The 27,794-nt window shown below is 49.3% G+C and overlaps 1 protein-coding gene across 2 annotated transcripts in view; it reads left to right on the top strand.

Moving 5' to 3' along the window:
* CHD2 (chromodomain helicase DNA binding protein 2) overlaps positions 1 to 27,794 on the top strand; it is an 80,195-nt gene that overhangs the window by 38,591 nt on the left and 13,810 nt on the right. The window contains exons 15-30 of one of the 2 annotated variants that reach the window (XM_056124682.1): positions 2,557 to 2,646; positions 3,651 to 3,841; positions 6,466 to 6,654; positions 7,507 to 7,669; positions 8,601 to 8,753; positions 9,920 to 9,991; positions 10,640 to 10,789; positions 11,889 to 12,037; positions 13,251 to 13,347; positions 14,875 to 14,967; positions 17,714 to 17,884; positions 19,141 to 19,316; positions 21,943 to 21,984; positions 23,417 to 23,556; positions 27,229 to 27,367; positions 27,539 to 27,689. In XM_056124682.1, coding sequence (XP_055980657.1) covers positions 2,557 to 2,646; positions 3,651 to 3,841; positions 6,466 to 6,654; positions 7,507 to 7,669; positions 8,601 to 8,753; positions 9,920 to 9,991; positions 10,640 to 10,789; positions 11,889 to 12,037; positions 13,251 to 13,347; positions 14,875 to 14,967; positions 17,714 to 17,884; positions 19,141 to 19,316; positions 21,943 to 21,984; positions 23,417 to 23,556; positions 27,229 to 27,367; positions 27,539 to 27,689 — 2,166 coding nt within the window. Of the gene's footprint in view, positions 1 to 2,556; positions 2,647 to 3,650; positions 3,842 to 6,465; positions 6,655 to 7,506; positions 7,670 to 8,600; positions 8,754 to 9,919; positions 9,992 to 10,639; positions 10,790 to 11,888; positions 12,038 to 13,250; positions 13,348 to 14,874; positions 14,968 to 17,713; positions 17,885 to 19,140; positions 19,317 to 21,942; positions 21,985 to 23,416; positions 23,557 to 27,228; positions 27,368 to 27,538; positions 27,690 to 27,794 lie in introns of those variants that run through there. The other variant, XM_056124683.1, reaches the window with a different exon arrangement.

Genomic DNA, 27,794 nt, shown 5'->3' with positions numbered 1-27,794 from the left:
GATTTATGTGTCACAAAAATGAAACTCTGGGGCCGGAGCGGTAGGACAACGTGGAGGGCTTTTGCTTTGCATGCAGCTGACCCGGGTTTGATCCCCAGCGTCTTACATGGTTCCCTAGGCACTGACTGCCAGAAGTAATTCCTGAGTGCAGAGCCAGGAGTAATCCCTGAGTATCGCTGGGTGTGACCTGAAAAGCAAAAACAAACAAAAAACATGCAACTCTGGTACCAGAGTGATGGAGCACTGGGGAGGGCATTTGTTGTAGAGGTGGCCAACCCGGGTTCGATCCTTGGCATCCCTTAGTGTCCCCTGAGCACTGCTAGGAGTGATCCCTGAGTGCAGTGCTGGGAGTAAGCCCCTGAGCATTTGGGTCTGGCCTTCAAAAAGAAAGAAATGTTACTCAGATTCTTGATTCTTTTTTTGGGGGTCACATCTGGTGATGCTCAGGGGTTACTCCTGGCTCTGCATTCAGGAATTTCTCCTGGCAGTGCTTGTGGGACCATATGGGGTGCTGGGGATTGAACCTGGGTCATTTGTGTGCAAGGCAAATGCCCTTCCCACTGTGCTATGGCTCCAGCCCCTGCAGATTCTTACCTAGTGCTTAGAGACAACTGACAGTACCTTGCTGACCTTTGAGCTGGCTGGCAGGATTACATTTTTCCTCTCTCTGTCCTTTCTCTTGTCATGACCACATGATAATACAAAGGAGCTTAAGACGGAGTTTGCCTGACTCTTGATAATGACTAATTTTTCAAATTCCCTATTACCTACTGGGGTTTATGTTGAGTCCTTCAGATGTAAGCCTTGTAATTCTCAAGCGAGAGATACCTGCCAGCTGGTCAGCTGATATCATTTTGGAGCTGGTATCATTTTGGAGTGAAAAATTTGACTGTGTCTAACACCTGTCCCAGTTGGAATGGGCCAGAATTGGTTGAGAGAAAAGTGTGCCTGGCCCCAACCTTTGTTCTTTGCTCTTTTATGTTTAAGTAGTGTGGGGGCTGCTTAAAACAGAGCAAGCATTCAGAAATGCCCAAACCTAGGGCCGGAAAGATAGAAAAGTGGGCAAGGCACTTGCTTGCCTTCTGTGCAGCTCACCCAGGTACCATTCCTGGCATCCAATACAGTTTCTCTCTCTTCTCTCTCTCTGCCTCTCTCTCTCTCACTCTCACTCTCTCTCTCTCTCTCTCTCTCTCACACACTCACACACTCATGCATGCATGCTCAAACCTTTGATAGGTAATTTCACTTTCTCATACAGGGCTGGAGCGATAGCACAGCAGGTAGGGCGTTCGCCTTACAAGTGGCCAAGATGGCCGACCTGAGTTCGATTCCTCCGCCCCTCTCGGAGAGCCCGGCAAGCTACTGAGAGTATTCGATATGCCAGACACAGTAACAACAAAGTCTCCAATGGAGACGTTACTGGGCCCGCTCGAGCAAATCGACGATCAACGGGAGGGCCTTTACCTTTACCTTTATACAGCACTTCATTTGTTTTGACTGTATGCTTCCGTGTTCACTTTGTCTACCCCCTGGCAGATGTATTTACTCTAATGTTCACTTACCAAGCATCGGAGCAGACTAGGCTTCTTAGTTCATTTGTCAGCCATGGAAAAAAAAAAAAGAAAAGTGACTTCCTCAAGTATGTAGGAAAGGTTCAAGTTTGTTTGCAAAAGTGGAGACGTGGAAAGTGGGGCATGAAGGGGTCAGGTCCCCAATCCCCAACTCTTCTCAACACTGTGGGCCTTCCAGTATCCCAGATTTTCCTGCTGCTGTTTCCCCCCACCCCACCCAATTTGTTTTGGCATCACACTTGGCGATGCTCAGGGCTTATTCCTGGCTCTGTGCTTGGGAATCATTCCTGGTGGTGCTCAGAGGACCCTATGGGATGCTGGGGATTGATTCGGGTCGGCAATGTGCATAGAGAATGCCCTCCCCACTGTACTCTCTCCAGCACCTCCCCTGACTTTTGTTTGACAAGCAGACGGTAGCTGCTGGACCATGGGCCCATCCCTACGGTTTTTCAGCTCTGCCTGAGAATGAGTGTGTTTGTTTTGGAGTTCCCATAAGGGGACTATTCTCCTTGACAATAAGTTGTATTTCAAGCCCTTAAGGCCCTCTGTCTTTTTTCTTGGGGGCCTCTGAGCTGGAGGGTGGCATGTATCTTCCTTATAAATAAAAGCATTGGCCTACCCTAAGGATAATCAAGTTGTAATTCATCAAGAAACTTTCTATTTGGGACACTCCTTCAGTTCAAGGCAGCGAGGGTTAGCTAATTGCCAGCAACTTGCATTTTCTTAGTTAGATGTATCTGGAATGGTGGGGCGAGGGGATTATGTATTTGGACTCATGCAACTGTTTTGCTGTGTTTGATCTTTTAATTGTGACACCTGCTTCCTGTTAGTTGCAAGGTCAATTTAGATCACGTAAAGCACTCGTGAAGTTTGAATCAGATTTCGACTTCCATGGCATGTTTCTGTGGCATGTTACAGGAGGCTTGTTAGTGATGACAGTGAGAGTCAAAGCCATCATGCTCACGATCGTTTTTCCCCCCACCAGATACGGGAATATGAATGGATTCATTCCCAGACCAAGAGACTGAAGTTCAATGCCCTGATAACAACCTACGAGATCCTCCTGAAAGATAAGGTGCGTGATCCTCGGGCGGAGGCCCCATCTGGTCCAGCTTGACGCATCCTGTCTGAGTGATATGGGGGCCTTTCCTCCATGTGCCGTGTGATGTTTTTTCTCCCTTCTTCTGATTTAAATAACCAGACGGTGGGAAGGTGCAATGGTGGTGGGATCGGTCTTGTAATATTGAATGTAGTAAGTCATGAACAGCTTTATAAAAATTTAAAAATAAACAGACAAATGAACAGGCAAATCCGCTAAGAGTAGCCATGTTGTCAGTGAAGGGTCAGAACTATAGCATTGAAGGGGCTTTGGGGTGATCTGGTTGGGTGGAATGAGCAGAGGTAGGGGCTGACGGACTGGCCAGGGAGTGGAGCCTAGCACCCTCCTGGAAATGCCCTCGGCAGCTGGCTCCTTGGGGGACTAGTGTGTGAGCAAGTTCAGCTTGGTGGTTCTTGGTGCACGTGTGCTTCCAGTCTGGTGTGAAGCACAGTCACCCGCAGAGCCCTAATGAAAGGGGCAGACTCTAAAATTAAACTGGGGAGGGGAGCGGTAGGTTTTTTATTGTGTGTTGTATTTTTTGCCTGGGTTGGGCAAAACCCCCATCCCTCATGTTGGAGACCTGTAAGTCGTTAATGGGGTCCTATTGAGTAGGCCCCAGTTTGTTTTGTTTTTTTCGCTTGTTGGGCCACACCTGGCGATGCTCAGGGGTCACTCCTGGTTCTGCACTCGGGAATTACTCCTGGTAGTGCTCTGGGAACCATATGGGATGCTGAGGATCACACCTGGGTCAGCCATGTGCAAGGCAAATTCCCTTCCCGCTGTATTTTTGCTCCGGCCCGAGTAGCCCCCAGTTTGGCAGTGAGAACAAACGGAAGACTTGAATGCTCCCGAACTCTGGAGAATTGATGTGTCTGTGTATCCCTTTGTGATGGGGTTTGTTCAGAACGAATGATCACATGAAAATACTTTTGAGGTTCCCTTCTCACCTGGTGGCGCGTTCTGTTTTGTTTTTACTTTAGACTGTGCTGGGCAGTATTAACTGGGCCTTTCTGGGAGTGGACGAAGCCCATCGGTTGAAGAACGATGACTCTTTGTTGTATAAAACTCTGATTGATTTCAAGTCCAACCATAGGCTCCTGATCACGGGGACCCCTCTGCAGAATTCCCTCAAGGAGCTCTGGTCCCTGCTGCACTTTATCATGCCGGAGAAGTAAGCTCCTTCCTGTGTCTCTTAAAAGATGCTAGAATGTTTATGGTGCTGGCAGCACGCTTCAGGGTCCAACAGACAGACTCAGGGAAAACAGAGGGCGTGGTCTGGGGGAAAGCACAGCTGGGCACTGTCGCAGGCACAGAAGCAGTCGAATGTTCCGTGTTAAGTGGGAGGAGGCCCTGAAGTCAGTTGGTCAAGGAGGGAAGCCATTTCCTGACCCCTGGACCAGTTGATGCTTGGGTGGGTGTGACTTGGTCGGCAGGAACCAGTGTTCCTGGCTGCTGCCGTTGCCAGCCCACCATGTGATTTGCCACGTCGGAGGTACACGTTTCTACCTGCTGTGCTCCCTAGCTAGGCCCCCTCAAAATGTTGTTTAAGAAAAAAAAAGCTGACGCATGTATGAAAAAGGGAGACCCACAACTCAGAAGTTGAGAATACTCCATGTTTGAAAAGCATGTTTGGGAAACCAGAGCTCTCTGTGCAGATACCTAGAACCCAGGGGAAGATTTTCCTGACTTTAGCAGCTGTTCGTGGGGAGCCTTATTGCCTCTTGGGCTGTTACTTTCAGAGAAATGAGAGCCTTGAGGAAGGTTATTGTTCCCAAAGGGATTTTACTGTTCCAGTCCCAAAGGAATTTGACAGTGTAAGGCCTTTGTTTTTAACATCTAGAAGTCTTTTTGTAACCCTTCTGAACTGCTCGAAGCTTCTCTGCATGTTGGCACTGCTCACATCCACCAACCTGGCTTCGCACACTCCATTTTGTAAAGCACAGGGCTGGGTGTTGAAAGTAGACAGAGGCATTCCACGATTAGAGACTTCAGCTGTAAGGATAACCTTATGCAGAAATGTCCTTTACACCCACCATCTAGAGCCACTCAGTGGGTTAAGTGTTTCACAGCATTTTTCTCCTAAATCTTTGTTTCGACAAAGAAGGCTCATCTCTGATGTGGTTCCAGCTCCGCCCTCACCCCCCCCCCCCCACTTTTGCCTTCATATTTTTTCAAGCATGTTGTTTCCACTGCGTCCATCGCTTCAGTCTTCTCTGTGCACTTCCTCAGCCAAGTTCTGTTTCTCCAAAATCCCAAGGTCTGAAAAATCAGAGAGAGTGCTGACTTTGTCTTTAATTTCAAGAGACACAGCCACTCAGTACAGGAATTGATACGTGTATACAGGGCCATTTCTGTGATAATGATGCCAGACTGTGATGTGGTGCATGATCTGGTCACCACTGTGTCCTTTTGTGTCTCTGGCATTACACAGTGACAGTTTTCGGGAACGCAGATGTGGTCTTAAAGGATCTGGCTGTGAACATTTTCTGCTTCAAGGTCTGTCGGCATCTCTCCAGCACCTCCTCCCTCTGATCTGAGGGAAAGCAGCCCTGGACAGTTTGTTAGCAATTCTGTGTGTCCGGGAAGAAATAGCATCTCATCCTAACTCCTTAAAATGCAAGTTTCCTTTTAGTGGAGTGTTTACATTTCTCCCAGGTCTTCAGAAGCCAGGTTGCTATGTCAGTCATCCGCCAGCACCTGCTGGTTTGCTTCCTTTTTGTCTGTGAGCTGCTGGTGAAGTCTCAGTTCCTTTGTGCGCTGAGAGATGGCAGGATTGGCATGCCCATTCCTCAAAGAGCACGCGCTCTGGGCCTGGGCAATGTGGGCCCAGCTGGAAGTTTAGGTCTTGGCCTTTCTCTGGCTTTGTTGGAGTGGAACAAGGCTGCCAGGGGTCAGTGGCTTATGGGGCAGTGGCCAAGTGTCGGGTCCCAGCTTTCTGCTTCCTGCTCTCGGATCGTGCATGCGCTACATCCACTTTTTCAAGAACTGCTGGGCTTCCCAGCATATTGTCTGTTATTTCCAAGAAGCAGGTTTTGTGCCTAAAGGAATTCCCATTCTGGATTCCTCCCATGGTTCCTTCGGGGAATGACAAATGGTGGAATCCGGCTTTTAAGACTTCAGTACCAGAAACATTTCTCTCGAGAGATAGAGACAGAATTCTTCTGGCCAGCATGCTTCCCGATCGCTGATAAAGGATGTGTGCTCATATTCTATCTGTGTCGCTTTGCTTAACCTGCTAATGACTGCTGACTTGTCTCATGCACTGTCCTGACAGCCTGTTAATATTTCAGTCTATGGGTAGTGAAGGTTAGCTGGTGCTAATTCATCTTTGACCTCTACATCTTCTTAGAGCTGATATAAAGAGCTTGTGTGTGTGATCAAGCCTTATGCGTAGTATTTTATCTTGATCACTTGGTCTGTTCACTTACTGGTCCCATGATTTATTGAAATGCGGTCTCAAGCTTGCCTGAGAGTTGGAAAATTGGTTTCTGGGATAGACCAAAGGCATTGATTCTTGAACTTTTTCTTTACTTGTTCTCCTCCACCCCCTCCTCTTATCCTTCAAAGCCAGTGACCTGTAACCTTTCCTTAGAGGAAAGATTGAAAAGGAATATTATTTTCTTTCTTTTTCTATCAGTTGTAGTTAAGGTAATGCATTCCCAATGGTGTTGATGTGTATGGTCTTGGTGTACACAGAGTTCTTCCTCTTCTTAATATATTTCAAAGGACATCTTCACTAGGGACCTGCTTTTTTCCTGAAGGCGTGGCTGAGCACCACCCTCTTTTCCTTTCTAGGTTTGAGTTTTGGGAAGACTTTGAAGAAGACCATGGGAAAGGGAGAGAAAACGGCTACCAGAGTCTCCATAAGGTGCTAGAGCCCTTCCTCCTGCGGCGAGTCAAGAAAGACGTGGAGAAATCTCTGCCTGCCAAAGTGGAGCAGATTCTGCGGGTGGAGATGTCGGCACTGCAGAAGCAGTATTACAAGTGCGTCCCAGTCGTGCCTGGCTGGGGCTGGTCTGGGCTGCAGTGAGGTCGGCCTGTGGGGTATTTAAAGACAGCCTAGAAGCTGCCCTTCTCTGCAACTTCACTTCCCTCCCAGAAATGAGTGGCAGGTTATTTACAGACCGGAAGAGGAGGGTTCACTCTCCACCTCCCCCCCCCCCTTTTTTTTTTCTGTTTGTTTGGATGCTATCATAATGCCAGTGTTGGGAAAGTTTCTGTAAATTCTTTTTTTTTTTTTTTCTGGTTTTGTTTTGAGGGCCATACCCAGCGGTGCTCAGGGCTCACTCCTGGCTCTGGGCTCAGGGATCACTCCTGGCAGGGCTTGGGAGACCCTCTGTGATGCCAGGGATCGCATCTGGGTTGGCCTCATGCAAGGACAGCACTTGACTTGCTGTACTGTCACTCCGGCTCCAGTTGATGATGTTAGTTTTCCAAATTGCAGTCTGGATCCTGGGAGGTGGTTCGCGTGGTAGAGAACAGGCCTGTTGGGGTCCCTGAGTTTGAGCCCAGCACAGCTCCCCGAGTACTGCTGGCCCCTGGAAGGAAGGAAAGAGATGGTCTTCCTTCAGAGTTTACGACCAGTAGCATTTATTTTGTGTAGTATGGGCATTGGTGTTTGCATTTCTCATGGTCTCGTGATGCCAGCTGAACCAAGCCAATTCTGAATGCCTTTGTCACAGGCTCATCATAGTAAATGACGTCTTGGCTCTCTGGAGTGCCGAAAGGCTCCCATCAGCCCATCAGAGAGTTGGATTTGGCTGAACGCAGGGTCAGAGGGGTCTGAACCTCTCCCTTCCCCCCGCCCTGCTCACATCCCTGTCATCTGCACTGCAGGTGGATCCTGACCCGGAACTACAAGGCTCTTGCCAAAGGGACGCGAGGTAGCACGTCTGGGTTCTTGAACATCGTGATGGAGCTGAAGAAGTGCTGTAACCACTGCTACCTGATCAGGGCCCCCGAGGAGAGCGAGCGGGAGAACGGGCCTGAGGCACTCTCGGTGCGTGCTCACCTGGCACACTCGTCTGTCTTTCTGTCTGTCCAGCCACCCCTGGGATGTTCACAGCACTCCTTTTCTCTCCACGGGGTATTCTCACCAAGGCCGGCTTAGCTAAGGGAGAGGCGTCAAGAATGGGGGGACCCCAGGGCTCCGGCAGCTAGCTCAGGCCTGAAGTGCAGGTTCCATCCTTGGCATCCTGTGGTTCCTGAGCATTGCCAGGTATATCCCAAAAAGGAAGAAAGAAAGGTAGAAAAAAAAGTGAACTATTTTTTTGGCTCCTGTAGAAGACTTTAAAAATAAGCAGATCAAGAATGAAGAACTGAGCAAATCAGAACAAACGTTGATACTTTAAAGACCCTAATGGTGGTCACCAGAAGGGAGACGGGGACTATAAATCTGTCTAAAGGGGTCCCTTGGTTTCTTTGGGGGGTGGGGGAAACACGTAACGGTGCTCAGGGCTTACCCCTGGCTCTGTACTCAGGAATCCCTCCTGGTAGTGCTCAGGGGACTGTATGGGATGCCGGGGATGAAGCCCAGGTTGCCGTGTGGCAGGCATCCTTAGGAGGTCTGTTGTATGGTGGAGTAAGGAATCAGGGTTTGGGTGACTGTCCTGTAGTGATTCACAGTGCAGCATGTGGTGTCGGGAACCCTTCAGTCCAGATGCAAACAACGGGCATGGTATCCCAGGTGAGGGTGGCACATGATCTCAAACACGATGACCAGTCTCTTCATTTTTTTTGTTTTGAGGGCCACAACTGGCAGTGCTCAGGGGTGTTACCCCGGCTCTGCACTCAGGAATCACTTCCAGCGGTGTTTGGGGCGGGGGAGACCCTGTGGGATGCCCGGGCTCAAACCCAGGTCAGCTGCGAGGCCGGTGCCCTCCTTGCTGTGCTGTGTCTCTGACCTTGATCGGTCTCTTCTCACCCTTTAGTCCCTGATCAGGAGCAGTGGGAAACTCATCCTGCTGGATAAACTGCTGACAAGACTCCGGGAAAGGGGGAACAGAGTTCTTATCTTCTCCCAGATGGTGAGAATGTTGGACATCCTGGCCGAGTACCTGGCTATCAAACACTACCCTTTCCAGGTGAGAGTGCTTGGAAACTGGTGCTCTGTGGTACCCCCCTCCCCATCCCCATTTGGTGGACTCTGTGATCAAGTGCTTCACTCCCTCGTTGGCTGAATTTCTGAAGAAATACTGCTTGATTTTGGAGGGGTGTGTGGGATTAGAGAAGGGAATCAGCCAGGAAGAAGTTGTGCAGTGTCATCTGGTTTCTCCAAATGTGACCCCAGGAGCAGAAGGAAGTGCGGGTCTGATTCTTGAAAAAAAAAATGCGGTGGGCCAGAGGTGATTACCACTGGCTGGCAGGCTGGAGCCACATACAGCTTTGTAACGTCTGCCCTGAGTTCAAAAGTAATTATTATTACATTATTACTGCAAAGTAATTATTTTTCCATCATTACTCCAAAGTAATAACGACATTCATGTATGCACATGATTCTGAGTCACTCTAGACCTGTTCAAGTCCTTTTTGAACATTTCTGTAATGGTAGAGCCGAATGTTTTCTAAAGCAAATCAGCATTTATGTGGTTCTAACCCCCAACCATTCATGTGAGCAAGGAGTGTCCAGTCAGCCATATGATTGAGAAGCGCCTGGTCAGCCACATGAGCTGAGAAATGTCCACTTTTTTTTTTTTTTGGTGTGCTTTTTAAGTCACTCACAGCGATGCACAGGGGTTACTCCTGGCTCATGCACTCAGGAATTACCCCTGATGGTGCTCAGGGGACCATATGGGATGCTGGGAGTTGAACCTGGGTCGGCCGCGTGCAAGGCAAACGCCCTACCCACTGTGCTATCACTCCAGCCCGAGAAGTGTCCACCCTTTGCAGGGTCAGTGGGCCATGGCCCTATACGCCCTATACTCTGTGCCCTCCAGTGTTGACAGATGTAACTGCAAAGGCCTGAGTATACCTGGGCACCATCTTCTTCCCTGCAGCACAAGGCCCTTTTCACCCTCAGTGACCCTTTTGAATCCAAATCTTGTGACCTTGACTTTGTAACTGGGTTAGTAACTGCCTCAGCTCTGTCCAGGGCACTTGGGCAGTGAGTTCTGGGTAGTTTTCCTCAGTAGGCCTTGGTGTGGTGAAGGGTGCACCTTTGGTGGTCTCTTCTGAGTGTGGCTGATGTTTTAGCTGATCTGAGTGTGCCTGATGTTTTAGCTGATAAGCTGCATGCGATTTATTTCTACAGCGCTTGGACGGTTCCATCAAGGGCGAGATCCGGAAGCAGGCCCTGGACCACTTCAATGCTGACGGGTCTGAGGTACAGTGTGCATAGCTTTGTCACTTGGGCAGCTGGGGGTCGAGGGAAGCCTTTTCAGCAGACACGTCCTTTCTCTCCAAGAAAACAGTTCTGTCATCAGTTTGTGAATGAAGACTCGGTGCCACAAAGGATGCCTTTTAATCTTGTCACTCTCAAAGCCCTTGGATGCTTGTTTATCTAATGGGTTTATCATAGCCCTTCCAAGAGCCATTGATTATTCTCTGGGAGCTTCCAGATACCAAATTTCGGAGCCTGGGGCCGGGCAGGATCAGGAAGGACAGATGGCAGTGTTTTGACAGATATTATAGCAGAAGTCCAGACACTCTTTCGGGTTGTGGTGGTTGTTTTTGGGTCATACTGGCGATGCTCAGGGGTTCCTTCTGGCTCTGCACTTAGGAATTACTCCTAGCGGTGCTTGGGAAGCTGGGAACTGAACCCAGGTTGGCCTTGTGCAAGGCAAACACCCTTCCTTCTGTACTATAACTTTGCCCCAATGCATGGGCACTTTCTCTGCTGTCACATTCCTGACATGTCCCTCATACCCCGTGCCTGCCACATTTCACATCCCTTTGGACCTGCAGAGGTTCCTGGGGCGAAGGACCGGCTCCAAGGACCTCTGTATAAAGTAGCCTCTTGTGTCACTGACAGGATTTCTGCTTCCTGCTCTCGACGAGAGCCGGTGGCCTGGGAATCAACTTGGCCTCAGCAGACACAGTGGTCATCTTTGATTCGGACTGGAACCCGCAGAATGACCTGCAGGCACAGGCCCGTGCCCATAGGATCGGCCAGAAAAAGCAGGTCAGTGTTGGGGGATGGGACTCTCCTGGCACATGGGTGCGGCCCTCCCCCTCCTCCCCCCCCATTGCAGGAGGTTTGGGAATGTTCCCCTCAGCCCTCCCATTTGTTGTGATGTTCCCAAGGTTTCTGTAACTAGAATAGAGACAGTGTTTGGTGCTGAGAGGAGCCAGCTTTGGGGACGTGCAACCCCTGTGGTTTTCTGCTACACCCCAGGACAGATCTGTGCCCAATAGACTCGAGCCGGGCTTGTCCTTGGCTTTACCTTTCATGGGTGTGTTTTGTTTGTGTTGTGAGGATGGCCCCCACAGACACAATCCTGCAACCACGGCCCTCGTCCCGGAAGCTGTTTCTGTGGGGCAACCACATCCAGGCATTAGGTCACTGGAGCGTCTGTTTTTATCCCTAGCCAGTATGAGCTTAGAGGGTAGTTGGAAAAGTGTAAGTGTGATTCTCTTACATCAAAATCTTCACATTTGACCTAGTAACTCATAAGCTACCTGATAATCGGCCAAAGATGCTGTTTTGGTGAAAAGTGCCCAACATGAAAACCAGATTCTTGTTTTTTTTTTGGAGGGGGTGGTTGGTTTGGTTTTGGGATCACACCCAATGATACTCCCGGGTTACTCCTGGGTCTGCACTCAGGGATAACTTTTCCTGGTGCTAGTCGGGAACCAGAAGGATGCCGGGGATTAAACCCAGGTTGGCTGCAAGCAAGGCAAATACCCTACCCACACTGCTCCAGCCCAGAACCCGGTTTGGTTTGCAAGGCAAATTGCTCTCCCTTCTTGTACTATCACTCCAGTCCCAGGGAACTGATTATTCTTGAGCAAGTTCATATACTTTTAGGGTCTGATGACAACTCTCCAGGGCCATTTTTATTTCTGAATGGAACCTTGAAGAAAGGAAGAATGTTGCAGATACTCAGTCAGAGGAAGCATGTTGCATAGACTTAGTAAGAGGAAGAACGCTGAGTAGACTTAGTACGAGATGAGGAATGTTGTATAGACTAAGAAAGTCAGAATGTTGCATGGATCAACTTTCTCTTCACATGGATGGCTTACGATCACTTTGAGCGTAACCTTGGATGTTCTTCTTTTAGGTCAACATTTACCGCCTGGTCACGAAGGGGACTGTGGAGGAGGAGATCATCGAGCGGGCCAAGAAAAAGATGGTGCTGGACCACCTGGTGATTCAGCGCATGGACACCACTGGCCGGACAGTCTTGGAAAACAACTCGGGAAGGTCTAAGTGAGTGTTGGCAGGACAGCCAGTGGGCTGAGGGTGGTGCCAGTGGCTCTCCCACCAACACTGGCTGGAACGTGTGTTGCATGGAGGTTCCCTGTTTCGCTGGAGCAGAGGGCTTTTATCTTTCCCACTTTACTCTCCGACTGCTGCCTCCTCCCAGTGGCTCTTTGAGCTGTCGGTTCACATGCCGCCTCCCTTCTGCTTCCCTGGGGCTCACCATGTGACCTATGGAAAAGCCGCACACTGCCCCCTTAGGCAGGTTCACTCTGGGTGCTCCTGTGAGGGCCATGGATTGAATTAGCATTTTTCCCCCCCTTACATTGGCAACATTAAGAGTGTTGCATTTCCAGTGGGAAACAGAAGGCCATGTTTGTGGGCCTGGTGATTGTGGCCACGTTGCAGTGACCCTGATGGTTGGTCCTGGAGAGTGTCCATTGGGATACGAGCATGGCCTGTCTTCTGTGACAGTGCTCCGGCCTGGGCTTAGGCCAAAGTGAAGGGACCCTTCCCATCTGCAAAATTGGAGGGTGGGAAATTGGCTTTCTTTGCTGCCTTGTTTGTTGCATGGTTTTTTTGGGGGGGGTGGGGTGGGGTGGGGAATCAGCCCTGACAGTGCTGGGAATCGAACCTATGCTTCTCGTATGTGGAACGTGTGCTCCAACCCACCAAGCGCTCTCTCCCTTCACTCCTGGGCTCTTGCGCTCTGGGCTGGAGGTGAGAAGGTTGAAAGTGCTGGCTGAAGGAGAGCTCCCTGAGCCAGCAGCCCGAGAGAACAACTCAGGTCTCTCACTGTGCTGTCTTCCATGCTCGACCACATGGTAGATGACCTAACGGGCAAGCTCATGCCCTTGTCTGCCAGCCTAGGGCTCCCACCAATTTTCATCTTGGAGGGAAAGTGGTACAGTCGATGTATTTGCAGGATGGGATGTAGCTCAGTGCTAGAGCACTTGCCTTGCATGTGTGAGCCCTGGATTTCATCCCCAACACCATACACACACCTGTGCACGCACATACACGCACACACACACACACACACACACACGAATGCATGCGTGTAAGATTTGGCAGGAATCCACAACGTGTGCACACACGTATGATTTGGCAAGAATTCGCACACGCATGCATGCATGCATGCACATACATATGTAAGATTTGGCCAGAATTCCTAGCGGCCCATTGACATTCCTCAAACGACAGCTCCGTTTCATGCCTACAGCTCAAACCCCTTCAACAAAGAAGAGCTGACGGCTATTCTGAAATTTGGGGCAGAGGATCTCTTCAAGGAACTTGAAGGCGAGGAGTCAGAGCCTCAGGTAAGTTCCCGGTGAGCAAAGACATTTTTGTGACAACTTTTGCTCCTCAGTCTGAATTTCTCTGGAAATCTGGAAGTAGATTCCAAGCCTCATGGTAGGCATTTTAAAGCAGTCATAGGAGGGCATTGATTTTTCATCCCCCACCCAGGTGAACCTCCAAACTCTTACTAAGACGGGGAAAGGATGAGAAATGCATCTTGATGGTTCTGTCTTTGGTTTGTTTCATTCCATTTTTGTTTCTTGGCATTTATTTTCGTTTGTTTTTTTATTTTTTAAAAAATGTATTTAAAAACCATGATTTACAGAGTTATTGATAGTTGAGCTTATGTTTCAACACCAAACCCACTTCTCTCCCCCAGTGTTCCCCTACTCCATCCCTTGCCCCGCCCGCCACCTTGAGATAGATACCACTCTCCTGTATCACCAAAGCCTAACCCCTGCTCCCCATTTCTTCCTTTTCTCATCTTCTTTCTTCCCTCCTTGATTTATTTCCTTCTCTGTTCTCCAGTTCTGAAATCTGGGCTCCAGGGTGATCTAGGCATCCTCCTCTTTATTTCATTATATTTCCTCTTCCAATTATTCTGTATTCCACAGAAAAATGAGATCATCCTGAGTTTGTCTTTCTTCTTCTGGCTTACGTCAGACTCCACATCATAACTTCCAGTTCCAACCAGGTGGCAGCAAATTGTATGATTTCATTGTTCCTTGCAGCTGCGTGGTATTCCATTGTGTATCTGTCCCACACCTTCCCAATCAATTCATCTGTCATCAGACAACTAGGTTGACTTTGTATCTTAGCTATTGTGTGACTACAGCAATGAATAACGGTGTGGATATGTTCTTGGAATAATATGTTTTTTATTTATTTGGTCACATCCAGTGAAGCTTAGGGCTGACTTCTGGCTCTGCACTCATGAATTACTCCTGGTGGTGCTCAATGGACCATGTGGAATGCTGGGATTGAACCTGGATTGGCTTCATGCCAGGCAGACTCCCTTCCTGCTGTACTATTACTCAGGCTGTGAATAAATATTGAATCAGTCATTTATAATAATGGGTCTAGCTGCCCCAAATTGGACTGTGGATATCCTTGCATTGTACCTGGTATTAGAGGGAATGCTTCTAGTTCTTCATAGTCAGAAAAGGCCTGTGCTCTGGGCTTATTATAGATGGCCATTATTACTATTTTGAAGGTTTCTCTCACCCCTTTTCTACTGAGAGTTTTTTCTTTATTCTTTATCATATCATGAATGGATGTTGGCTCTTTTCAAAAACTTTCTCTGCATTGATTGATATGATCACATGGTTTTCATCTTTCTTTCTACTCTTCTTAGCATTTCCGGTGTCACCTGAAAAATAATTAAAAAGGTTCAAAGTGTTAGATGTGAGGCATAAAGCTCTGAGTCCCTTACCCAGAGGTGGAGGGCAGGCATCAGGGGTTTGGGGTCCTTGCAGCAAACCTTCTCAGGAGCCAGGGTGCCGGCTGGTGCCTGACTCCCATAGACACTTTGCTTTTTCTTCCCTTAGGAAATGGATATAGATGAAATCCTGCGCTTGGCTGAAACCAGAGAGAACGAAGTGTCAACCAGTGCCACAGACGAGCTTCTATCACAGTTCAAGGTAGGGGCACCTCCATGGGCATCGGCTGGATTCTCTGAGCGGTGGTGTCCGTCAGGCCTGCCTGGGTTGCAGGAACTGCTCCACCTTGGCTGCACTGGCCGGGGCTCCTTTCTCCTGAGTCTCAGCCTGCAGCACATTGCCTTCCCCTTGAAGGGCACCAGTGAAGCGGCCCATGCTGTCCTGTGCGTGTGGGCAGTGGTGGACAAGTCGGGGTGGAATAGGGAAGAACCCAGATATTGTCGGGGAGTGGCAGCGTTGGGAATAGGGAAGAACCCAGATATTGTCGGGGAGTGGCAGCGTTGGGGGGGTATGTTGGGAAAAACATTCATTGAATCGAGTGGCACAGGCAGTGCTGGAGTATGGAAGGAAGGGAAGTGGAAGCTTCTGAACACTTGAAATTTTTTTTAAGTGTGAATATGGGTGTTAGCAGTCTCATGAAATCAGAAGTGAACACTGGACACCAGGGGGCAGCACTGGGGCCAGGTTCCTGTAGGTTTAGAGAATAGGGAGTACTATCTCTCTAGTCCCCAAAGAAACAAGTAGCCATTTTTAAAAATTTATCTATTTTGTTTTTCTTTGCTTTTTGGGTCACACCCAGCGATGCACAGGGGTTACTCCTGGCTCTGTACTCAGGAGTTACTCCTGGTGGTGTTCAGGGGACCATATGGGATGCTGGGAATCGAACTCGGGTTGGCCGCATGCAAGGCAAATGCCCTACCCGCTGTGCTATCTCTCCAACCCCTGTTTGGTTTTTTTGTTTGTTTGTTTTTGGTTTTGTTTTTTGGAGCCACTCCTAGTGGTGCTCAAGTGCTTTCTCCTGGTTCTGGGTTCAGGGATCATTCCTGGCAGGCTTTGCAAGGGGACATCATAGGGGGTGCCAGGGATTGAACCTGTGTTGGCCATGTGCAAGGTAAGTGCCTTACCTGCTGTCCTATCGCTCCAGCCCCACTCCAAGTGACTATGAAGAACAAAACCTGGGGGCTGGAGAGAGGGCACAGTGGCCCATCCAGTTTTTGATCCCTGGCATCCCATGTGGTCCCTGAGCACCACCAGGATTAAGTCCAGAGCGCAGTGCAAGGTGTGGCCAAAAACACCACCAAAAATAAGTATAGACCCTCCCAAAGTTCCTTGGTCCTTCATTGCTACCTTCAAGGCAAGGCAGGAAGACAGAATGTAGAGCCCCAGGCCCAGGCCTGACAACTGCTGCCCAGAGCCGGTGAAAGTGTCTGAGACCATTGGCTGAGTCTTTGAAATGCTACCACTTAGCTGCTTGGTGACTTTGGGGATGAGCAGTCTCAGCACGAATGGATGTCAGCTACTGAGTGCTCACATGAAGCTGTCGGACATGCTTCTAGGGTTACTAGGATATTTTGTGTTTTATATCTTCATTGTTATTTCTAAGACTAACACATCTTTCTGAAACTCAACATACTTTTACTCTTATGTGCTTCAGTAAAGCTGAGATCTGGTAACTTTTTGGCTAGGTGATAGCTCTTTGAGCTTTGTGCTCTAGTTGGGGGCATGAACTAATCTATAAAACAAAGTTGATAATGGATTAGTGTTGGGACTTCATAATTGAAACTTGTAATCAGATCTTATTTTCTTCTAAATTAGCATCATTGATTAGAAAATCTATGATTCGATTAAAATATATTTTTTTGGGGGGGTGACACATCTGGTATTGCTCGGGGGGTTACTCCTGGCTCTGCACTCACAAATTACTCCTGACAGTTCTCAGGGCACCCTATGTGACGCTGGGGATCGAACCCAGAACTTCCATGTGCAAGGCCCTCCCTGCTCCATCCCAATAAAGAGACACTTTTTTTTGTTTGGTTTGGGGGCCACACCTAATGAGGTTCAGGGGTTACTCCGGGCTCTGCCCTCAGGGATCACTCCTTGCGGTACTCGGGGGAGCTGAGCCTGAGTTAGCTGCATACACAGCACATGCCTTCCTCGCTGTCCTACTGCTCGAGCTCCTCAATAAAATTTATAATCATGATCACAGTCAGCAAATTCTGCCCCTCCTTTAAGGTTTTCCTATTTATGTTCTTCTGTGGATAGACTTGAGAACAACAATTTAACAGCTATTAATGATTGTTTGAAGGGAAATCTGTCCACCTTTAGCAAATTGCACCACGTAATTTTTATGTGTGGTGCTAATAGGCTTTGAAAATTATCCTAAGTTTAGATTTAGGTTGGATACTCCAGTGCTGGAGCGATAGCATAGCAGGTGGGGTGTTTGCCTTGCATGCAGCCAACCCGGCTGACCCGGGTTCGATTCCTCTGCCCCTCTTGGAGAGCCTGGAAAGTTACTGAGAGTATCTCTCCTGCACTGCAAAACCTGGCAAGCTATCCATGAGGTATTCGATATGCCAAACAAAGTAACAACAAGTCTCACAACGGAGATGTTACTGGGTCCGCTCGAGCAAATCGATGAGCAATGGGAGATCAGTTCTACAGTGCAGTTTGTGTGATTATATGATTGATAATCATGTCTATATGATTATGTCTGTATGTTTAAAATTTATAATCATGGCTATATGATTTTGTTTGTTTCCCTACTTTAAAGCAAAATTCCCAGTTATCTTGGGACTTTAGCAAGTCGATCTGGGGGAGGGGAAGAGAGAGTGATAGGTGGGAGCTTGGTTCTCGGAGCTTCTGGCCAGATCAGAGCCTGATACATGTCTCCCAAACACCGTCCTGGGACCACGGACATGTCATGCAGTGAGTCATTTATCATTTGCAGGTTGCCAACTTTGCTACGATGGAAGACGAGGAGGACCTGGAAGAGCGTCCTCACAAGGACTGGGACGAGATCATTCCTGAGGAACAGAGGAAAAAGGTGGAGGAGGAGGAACGGCAGAAGGAGCTGGAAGAAATCTATATGCTGCCTCGGATTCGCAGTTCCACCAAGAAGGTGACTGGGGTGAGGGTGTCTCTTCAGAAGCAAAGGAGAGGCTGTGTGCTGGGGGTGGGGGTGCTGCTGGTGGGCAGTAGGTGCTCTGGGGAGAGACGCTGGCGGCTGATGGGGTCTTTGCACATGGGACCTGAGCTACCCGGAAGCTCGCATCATGCTGTGGAGGTTCAGAGCATCATTTCCCTCGGAGGCTCAGGCTGATTTCTACTCCAGATGTTTATTTGTTGCCTCAGTAAGAGGTTAGGCGGCAGCAGCCTCGTCAGAGCCCACGTGGCAGCCCCCAGGCACAGCACAGCAGCGTGGAAGGGGGTGATCAGGCTTTTCACTGTTGGAGACAGACACAGGTCTGCTTCAGATCACAGGCATCACAACTGAGCACTTGCTGTATTTTTTTTTTCTAAATCAGCATCATTGATTAGAAAATGTATGATTTGGGGCCAGCATGATAGCACAGCGGGGAGAGGTTTGCCTTGCACGTGTCTGACCCAGATTCGATCCCCAGCATCCTATATGGTCCCCTGAGCACTGCCAGGAGTCATTTCTGAGTGCAGAGCCCGGAGGAACCCCTGAGCATCGCTAGGTATGACCCCAAAAAGCAAAATAAATAATAAAGCAAATGCATTAAAAAAAAGAAGAAGAAAATGTATGACTCAGTAATTTTTTTCTTAAGTGGGAGGATTACACCCAGTGATGCTCAGGGATTACTACTGACTCTGCACTCAGGAATCACTCCTGGCTGTGCTTGAGGGACTATATGGGATGCCAGGGATCAAACCCACGCAGTGAGTTCTTTTTTTGGTTTGATTTAATTTTTTTTTTTCGGGTGGGCCACACCCCGGCAGTGCTCAGGACTGACTCCTGGCTCTGTGATGACTCCTGGTGGGGCTCAGGGGGACCCCCTGTGGCATGCCAGGGATTGAACCCACATGCACAGCAAAACACTCTCCCTGCTGTGCTGTTGCTCGGCTCACCAAACATCATTCTAAGGGACTTGTTTTTTCTCCACATTCTCTGAAGGGAAGACCGTGGCTCTGAGGTGGAAGGCCCAGGCTGTGGTGGGACATTTTCCTTCCAGCTTGCTTAGGACAGTGCGGTGTCTGGGGAGCTGGGAATCGCCTTAATTGCAGAACTTCTGCTTCCGCGATTCATCACAGGAAACGGTCTGGCAGGGTGGGCCGGGGGCTTCTGAAGCCCGCGCGAGTCAGGAGGGCCCCTTGAGCCTGACCCTAGCTGCAATGTGACTGTGCTTTTTCCAGGCACACACGAATGACAGCGACTCTGACACGGAGTCCAAGAGGCAGAACCAGCGGTCCTCAGCCTCGGAGAGCGAGACCGACGACTCGGACGACGACAAGAAGCCGAAACGCCGGGGCCGGCCTCGCAGCGTGCGCAAGGATCTGGTCGAGGGCTTCACGGACGCCGAGATCCGAAGGTGGGGGCTCCCTGACCTGGGGCTGCCTGCGCTCCCGTTCTCTGCTCGTCTCTCTATCTCTCCCCTGCTTCCTTTGAACACGGGGCGATCTCCTGCAAATCTCGTAATCCGAGATAAACTTGGGCACGAGTGCCTTTATGTCTTTATGTGACTAGAAGACAGACAGATGGAAATAAAAACAGTGTTCAGAGGGATCATGGAACGGGCTGGAGCACATGCTTTGGCTGCAGAAGCCCCTCCTCTGTGTGGTCCCCTGAGCACTGAGCTGGGAGTAGTCTTTGAGAGAGAAGCCCGGCCTGTGTGAGGTCCTGAGTTCGAACCCTGATTCCCCACACTCATCTCCCCTCTACCGCTGCAGGGATTTGCCGCTGTGGCCCCTACTTGAAAGGAAAATGGCATAGCTGTGCTTGCTCTCGTGTACCCGACCTCAGGCCAAACCACCTGCCCGTTTCTCATGAGCGTTGGTGCTAGGTCCGTGGGGCTTGGTCGGGTTTACTAGAAATACACAGGGGCCGGAGTGTGATAGCACAGTGGGGAGGACACTTGTCTGGCATGCAGCTGACCCAGGTTCGATCCCTGGAACCCCATAGGGTCCTCTGAAGTGATTCCTGCGTGCAGAGCCAGGAGAAAGCCCCAAGTACCACCGGGTGTGACTCAAAAACAAACAAGAAATGCACGCATGTTGCTCTGTGCCTCTCTTTTATAATCTGCTTTAATCTGTGCTCCTTCCCCATGTGAGAGGGGCTGTTTTCCCTCCTTTGCCCATCCTGTCCCACAGGACTAGGAAGGTGGGGGGAGGGCAGGACTGCTCCCGGGGCTCATTCTGGGTTCTGGGGTGTGGAGGGGTCTCAGGATGCCAGGGATTGAATTTGGGGCCTCAGACATACTGGGTGTTCACTGTACCACATGAGCCACATCTGTAGTCGTTCCCTGTTTTTTTTTTTTTTAATTAAAATCAAAAGCTAGTTGTAGGTAATTAGCATCCATATCATAATTTTATCTGGCAGTTTATTTGGAGCCGTGTATTTGGAATCATGGGGTCTTCATTTCACCCTAAATGTTATACGTCTTTTTTTCTTTCACTTGGGAAAAATGTAAATAGATTCAGAATTTAAGAGAAGAGACGGTCAGACAGCTCCCCTAGTTACCATTATCTTAATATTTCGAATTTGTCATTAGTGGGACTATCTGTGGACCCACCTTTCTCTTCTTCAGAAGACAGACTCCTGGGAGGGTGTTTGCCTTGCACCCGAATGACCGACCCAGGTTTAATCCTCCGCATCTCATAGGGTCCCCTGAGCTCCTCAGCCAAGAGTGATCCTTAAGCACTGCTGGGTGTGGCCCCAAAACAACCATCCCAAACCAAGTCAAAGAAAGCAGAGTCCTGCAGCTGCTTGGTTTAATGTTGTTTAGGTTTCTGTTTCTTACTGATCTGTCTGGTGCTGGCCCTGGCAGGATTTGGACGGTGAAGCCTCTGCCAGTGCAGTGTGGCCCGTCTCTCCCTCCAATGCTGTCCTTTTCTTGCTGTACTTTTTTTTTTTTACAAAGTGATTTTAGGTTTTTGTTTCGTTTTGTTTTTATTAGTGAGACACCATGAAGTACAGTTGTAGACTTACACATTTTTGTGCTTGGGTTTCAATTATACAATGATCAAATACCCATCCCTCCACCAGTGCCCATTTGCTGCACATGTTTTGAGGTTCTTTCGCTTGGTGCATACAAGAAGGTCTGCCTCCTTCTTGTCTTACAGTAACTTTTTAAATTTTCAACTTTAGTTGTTAGCCTGAATATCCACTTGCAGCACTCTAAGCGGGCTGGGGGTTGTACGTATGGGCCTTGGTACCGTCTGTTTTCTTGGTGTCTCTGAATCTAGTCTGTGCTTTGTGTTGGCGATATAGAACTGGATTGCTTTTCAGTGGTTTCTTGGCTGCTTGCCCCCATCAGTCTTCCTTTGGGTTGGGGTCTTTAACCCATTTCCACGGAATGCACTTCCTGATAAGAGAATTTACATCTGTTTTTCACTCAGTGTTTTTTGGGGTCTCTCCTTTTTGATCCTTTATTCACCACTGCTTACTGCCACCTTCTGTGTTTATCGGTGTGTTTTAGTATATAACTTTAATTCCCTATCACCAAGCTGCGTTTATAAAGTTACTTTCTTAGTGGTTGTTCTGGAGGTAACAGTGAAAATCCCAATATAGCAACCGTTGTTTTTTCTCTTCCTGGAAATGCTCTTCCTTCTCAGTAAGATGTTGAAGGAAGCCGCAGACACCCTGACACTCTTGCCATAAAGTGTTTTTAGTATTTATCAGAAGGAGGAGGGTAGGCCATATGCGTCATCTCTGTATCCTGATGCCTGTCTCGTTCCTTAATGTTCCTTGCTGGCTATTGTCACGCGTGTTTTGTGATAGTGTCTTCGTGGCAGGCTTCTCCCTGCATGTGTATCTGATGTCCTTGTCCATCTCGAGCAGTTCTTTTTGTCTCAGACTCTGACTTTGGGACTCGTGTGGCCTGCGCAGTGCTCCCCCAGGATGGTGGCGAGGGGCTCTGTCTCCCCAACCACGTGCATCACGGGAGGCATTTGCTCCCGTTGCAGGCTTTTAACCTGTCTTCTTGATCACTTTCTTAGGTTCATCAAAGCATATAAGAAGTTCGGTCTTCCTCTGGAACGGTAAGCAGTGATTATCCTTGGTGCTTTTTCCCTTGGTGCCACTCTCCCTCAAACACCAGTACCAGGAACTCTTCCTGGACACAACATTTGTACATGCTTAGACATGTGGTGTCCCTGGGGGGCCGGGGTGGGGTGGGGGTGGGGGAGCAGTGCAGGTGCATTGCCACTGCAGGGAGGGTGAGGCAGAGCAAATACATTCAGGGCGGTGATGCTGAGGCCTGGTTTCCAGGAGGGAGGCGTGGAGAAGTGGGTAGAAGCCGAAACTCGGCTTACTGTCTGGAGGCCTGATGGTGGTGTACGTGGAAGGCTGTTGGTGGTAGTGGGGTATCCACTTAAGCAGGTGGCATGAGGGTTGACATGCCAGGAGCTGGGGTCGGAGTGCTAGTACTGTGGGGAGGGCATTTATCTTGCACATGGCAGCCCTGGTTCAATCTCCGGCACCCCATGGGTCCCCCGAGCCTGCTGGGAATAATAATTTTTGAGGGCAGAGCCAGGAGCATCACTGAGCCCTGTGAGCATCACTGGGTGTGGACCCAAAAGCAACACAAACAAGATGTCAGGAAGTTGTTCGTACCTTGTCACTAGTTAAATCCGGAAGGGAACAGCCATCATTCCTGATTTCTGGCATTCAGAATGCAGGTTCACAAGTGGCCTCTTACCGAAAGTCTGTATCTTCCTTGCTTTTTGCCACATTCGCCCTGAACCTTTGCAAGTTAGAGTTCTGGAGGGGACAGGTGCCTGCTGCTGGCATTTGCATCTGGAGAGGAAGCAGTGATGGGGGCATCAGGGAGACGAGCATGGCTGCGGCTTCTGTCCAGCACCGTTGCAGGCCTAGCTAGGGCTGTGTTCGAGCTGGGCCAGTCATTATCAGACACATAAAAGGCCTCTTGACGGGGAGGGGCGGGGGGAGCGATAGTACAGTAGGTAGTGTTTGCCTTGCATGTGGCTGACCAAGGTTTGATCCTGGGCATCCCCAAGGGTCCCTCGAGCACTGCCAGCAGTAATTACTGAGTGCGGAGCCAGGAGTAACCCCTGAGCATCACTGGGTGTGACCCAAAAAGCCCCCCCAAAGAAAAAGGTCCTTTGATGCCCTGCTTTTGTGCGTATCTGCCTACCTGTGTGATGCACCCAGGCCTGAGTCGTGCAAGAGCCATTACTGGGCTTGACAAGTGAGCACCAAGGAGCACTGTGGTCACCTCAGGGCCTCTGACAGCTCTGCCACTGACAGCGCCCTTGGTAATGAGTGCAGACCCCCATGCCCTGCTGAAGTCAGACTGCGTCTGCTCTCCTGAGGCTCACTCCCTCCTGTGCACCCTGCGTCTCAGCTGGGTGCGGGGTTCTGATGGTGCACAGGGGAGTGGAACATGCCTTTGCGGGGCAAACCTGGGGACTTCTCTGGGCCCTGAGCATCCCCATGTTTGCCCTTCCTCAGGCTGGAGTGCATTGCCCGCGACGCCGAACTGGTGGATAAGTCTGTGGCTGACCTGAAGCGCCTGGGGGAGCTGGTCCACAATAGCTGTGTGTCGGCCATGCAGGAGTATGAGGAGCAGCTGAAGGAGAACGCCAGCGAGGGTGAGTCAGCACAGGGCCTGCAGGTCCAAGCATCACGCTGGGCCTTGGGGTCTGCCTTGCTCTGAGTGCGCGCAGGCAGAGGGCGCCATCCACAAACACCATGGACTGGTAGGAGGTAAAGGGAAATTAACAAGTCGTGGCTGCATTCTGTCTTGCCAGAGACTGTTCTGGCGTTTGAATGAGGGAAGGCAGGGCCGAGTGAGCACCTCTGAGCTGGGGCAGCAAATCGGAACTTGGATGTCATAAGCCCCAGCCACGTGATCAGCTCTATAGATACAAATTCTTTTGTTGTTATAGGCCTCAAGATCCTTATTCTTGGGGCTGGAGGATAGTCCAATGGGGAGAGTGTTTGCCTTGCACGAGGCTACCTTGGGTTGATCCCCAACATCACAAAGGGTTCCCCAAGTATTTCCAGGAGTAATTCCTGAGCACAGAGCCAGGAGTAAGCTGTGAGTATCGTGGGGTATGCAAAAACAAAAGATCCTGTGGTTTTTTTTTCCCTTTTCTTTTAAATTTTTTATTGAATCACCATGAAATAACCCATTACAAAGCAGTTCATGATTGGATTTCAGTCGTTCAGTGTTATAATACATATACCTCTGCCAGTGTACATTCCCAGCACCAATGTCCCCAGCCCCTCCCCACCCCCACCCCCCGCCCCGCCTGCCTCAATCAATGGCAAGAAACTTTCTTCTCTCCCTCTCTCCCCGCCCCCCACCCCCCAAACACCCTGCCCTTTCTCTCTCTTCTTTTGGGCACTGTGGTTTGCAATGCGGGTACTGAAAGTTTATCATGTGTATCCCTTTACCTACTTTCAATACTCAGTTCTTATCCAGCGTGTTCATTTCCAACTTTTATTATTATAGTGGTCTCTTCTCTATCTTTCCTGCCTTCTCCCCCCCCCCCCCCCCCGCCCACACACACACTTGTGGTAGATTCCAACCATTGACAAGTCTTCTTGATCCCCGTTTTTGTTTTTTTTTCCCCTTTTTAAACATTCTTATTAGTTTTTGGCCATACTCAGCAGTGCTCAGGGCTTATTCCTGACTCTACTCAGGGATCACTCCTGGCCGGTCTTGGGGGACCATATGGGATGCCGGGGATTGAACATAGGTCTGCCCCATGCAAGGCAAATGCCCTCCCTGCTCTATTATTACTCTGAACTCTTGGACAGATGTAAGGATGATAAAAACTTACCAGTTTTATCAGTTCGAGCCAAATTTTCCAGGCACTAGGATTTGTTGCCACCTGATTCGTCTTGAAGTATTTTTCCCAGCAACATCAGAAAAAGCAAGCATCTAACCCTAAGTTTATTATTTTTTTGGGAGATACAACCCCACCAGCATTAGAGGCTCAAAAAACCATGTTTAAAAAAAGTTCTTTGGGGGATGGAGCAATAGGACAGTGGGTAGGGCATTTGCCTTGCATGCAGCTCACCTGGGTTTGATCCTAACATCCCATATGGCCCCCCGGAGTACCGCCAGGAGTAATTCCCGAGTGTAGAGCCAGGAGTAACCCCCTTTGCATCTCTGGGTGTGACCCAAAAAGCACTGCACTGTCTTCCCCTTGTTCATCCATTTGCTCGAGTGAGCCCAGTAATGTCTTCATTGTGAGATTTATTGTTACTATCATAGTTATTGTCAGTATCGAATAAGTCACGGGTAGCTTGCCATGCTTTGCCGTGTGGGCGAGATCCTCGGTAGCTTGCTGGGCTCTCTGAGAGGGGCGGAGGAATTGAAGTCGGGTCGGCCTGGTTGGCCACATGCAAGGCAAACTACCCACCGTGCTATCACTCCAGCCTGGACCCAAAAAGCAAAAAAAATAAAATGTATTTTTGATGCTATTCTTTTTTCCATAAAAAAATATATTTCCAACCTAATATGCCTCTCATTTCCATTTATTTCCATTTCTAGACACCACTATTGTGTTCCAACTTGGTGTTGGGCATGGTTTCTATTCCTCAGTTCTCAGGAAATTCTCTGTGATTTCCTTCATGAACTGATTTCCTTCATGAACCTGCATGGTTTCATGTCTTTGAGTAATTCAGAGATTTCCCTGGTGTATCCAGTTTTACTTTCTCCTGTGTATGATTTTTCCTGTGTGTTGTGCTGAGCATCCTCCACCCAGATCCTCTGAATTCCAGTAGGCGGGGGTCACACCCAACAACTGGCCCCCTGGTGCTGTGTAATCCCCTCAACGGCCAAGACCGGAACCCGCATTCGCAGCCGCAGGACATCTTATTATAACATCTTATTATCTCATTTCTACTTTGGACAGACTGGCACACTACTGAATGTAACCTGCCCACACGGCAGAGTCTGGCAAACTCCCCATGGCGTACCCAATATGCCAAATACCAGTAACAATGATGGGTCTCATTCTCCTAAAGAGCCTTGAAAATAGCACTTTCTTAAAAATCTCAGGGCTAGGATGAAGGAGACGTTACTGGGGCCTGCTCGAGGCAATCGACGAATAACAGGATGGTCGTGATTCGTGATTCGTGATTGATTCGTTGTGCTGTAGTCCAGGAAAAGTCTTTCCCTCAGTGCCAGATTTTCTTCAGGGGCAGCATTTGGAGCCATCGCTATTGATGTCATACAATGGACCCCTGCATGGTGTTAGCACAGCTAGTACTGCCTCGTCCATCTAGCCTGGGGCCCCTCTTCCCAGCCCAGGGAACCACTCCTCTGCCCCATTCCCATATGCTTCTCTCTGCTTGTATGTCTGTCCAATTTGCATTTCTCTTCTCATTAGGTTGAGTCCCTTCATATGTTGAGGAACACATGAAAAATCCTCATGTTTTTCTTTTTGGGGAATTCTCTTTCTGTTCTCTTTTTGGTTTTCTTTTTTTTGGGGGGGGGGGTTAGTATATCTATTTTATAGATAAGGAAACAGACTTCCAGTGAGGTTCTTCATGATAACAAAGGACAGATGGGGACAAAGACAGGGAGAGTTTGCTCTGCTCTTTGCTTCTCAGAGAGCTGCCTTTTCTTTTTTTCATTCTGTTCTGGTCCTGCTCTTGTAGTAGTACTGAGAACAGCATTTGCAAGTGAGATGCTAGTGGCTAACAGAAGGATCCCTAAATGGTTGTTTGTAATTATAGTATCTCCTCGTTGGCTCCAATGCAGTTTTTGGGTACAAGACACAGTCTTTCCTTGGTCTCAGAAACTCTTTTTCTCTTGAAGGAGCAGCCACTGCGTTTTACATGGGTGTCAGCTTGCCTTTCCCAGCTTCTTCCGGTCATCATTTCTGGGGCGCGAGGCATTGATTTCAAGCTCATTCTTTTCATATCTGATCGGAGTTGTGTAGAGCTTATTTTACAAAAAAAGGACAACAAAATTTGCCTTCTATGTTTTTCTTTCTTTTTTTTTTCTTGAGGGGAGGATGGTCATACCCAGCAGTGCTTGTGGCTGACTCCTGGCTCTGCACTCAGGAATCACTCCTGGCAGTGCACAGGGCACCCTACCGGGGAGTCAGGATTCAAACCCAGGTTGGGTACGTGCAAGGCAAACGTCTTCCCCACTGTCCTGTCGCTTCCGCCCGGCCTTTTGTCTTTGAACTGAGGACCCAGATGCCTATTGGAGACAGAAAACATCCTGGGTGTGCTGACGCATGTTCTCTGGGGAACTGGGCATGTTCTCTTGGAACTAACGTGACATTGACATTCCTCAGGGAAAGGGCCAGGCAAAAAGAGAGGCCCCACGATCAAGATATCTGGGGTCCAGGTCAACGTGAAATCCATCATCCAGCACGAGGAGGAGTTTGAGATGCTGCACAAATCGATCCCTGTGGACCCAGAAGAGAAGAAAAAGTGAGTGTGAAGTTGAAGGGGTGTGTGTGTGTGCGTGCGCGTGCGCCAGGGGGCATCCACTGGAGTTGATCTGTCCACAGTGTTCTGTCCATGGTGCTCTGTGCTCTTGCCCAGCCCAAAAGGCCCTTACCCTCCTGCCCCAATCGTGCATCTGTCTCGGCCCTGCCCCAGGTACTGCCTGAGCTGTCGCGTGAAAGCTGCCCATTTTGACGTGGACTGGGGCGTGGAAGATGACTCACGTCTGCTGCTGGGCATCTACGAGCACGGTTATGGCAACTGGGAGCTGATCAAGACTGACCCCGAGCTTGGGCTGGCTGACAAAGTAAGCAGGCTGGCGCTGCTGGACAGGTCCTAGACACCGGTCGTATGATCCTTTTCTGCAAATCTTTTCTGACTCTTCTGGTGGTGGGGGTGGGGGGACTAGTGG

The sequence above is a fragment of the Sorex fumeus genome, unplaced genomic scaffold (assembly GCF_029834395.1).
Source record: "Sorex fumeus unplaced genomic scaffold, SorFum_2.1 ptg000051l, whole genome shotgun sequence".
Lineage (NCBI taxonomy): Eukaryota > Metazoa > Chordata > Mammalia > Eulipotyphla > Soricidae > Sorex > Sorex fumeus.
This window is presented reverse-complemented; position numbering and strand designations above follow the sequence as displayed.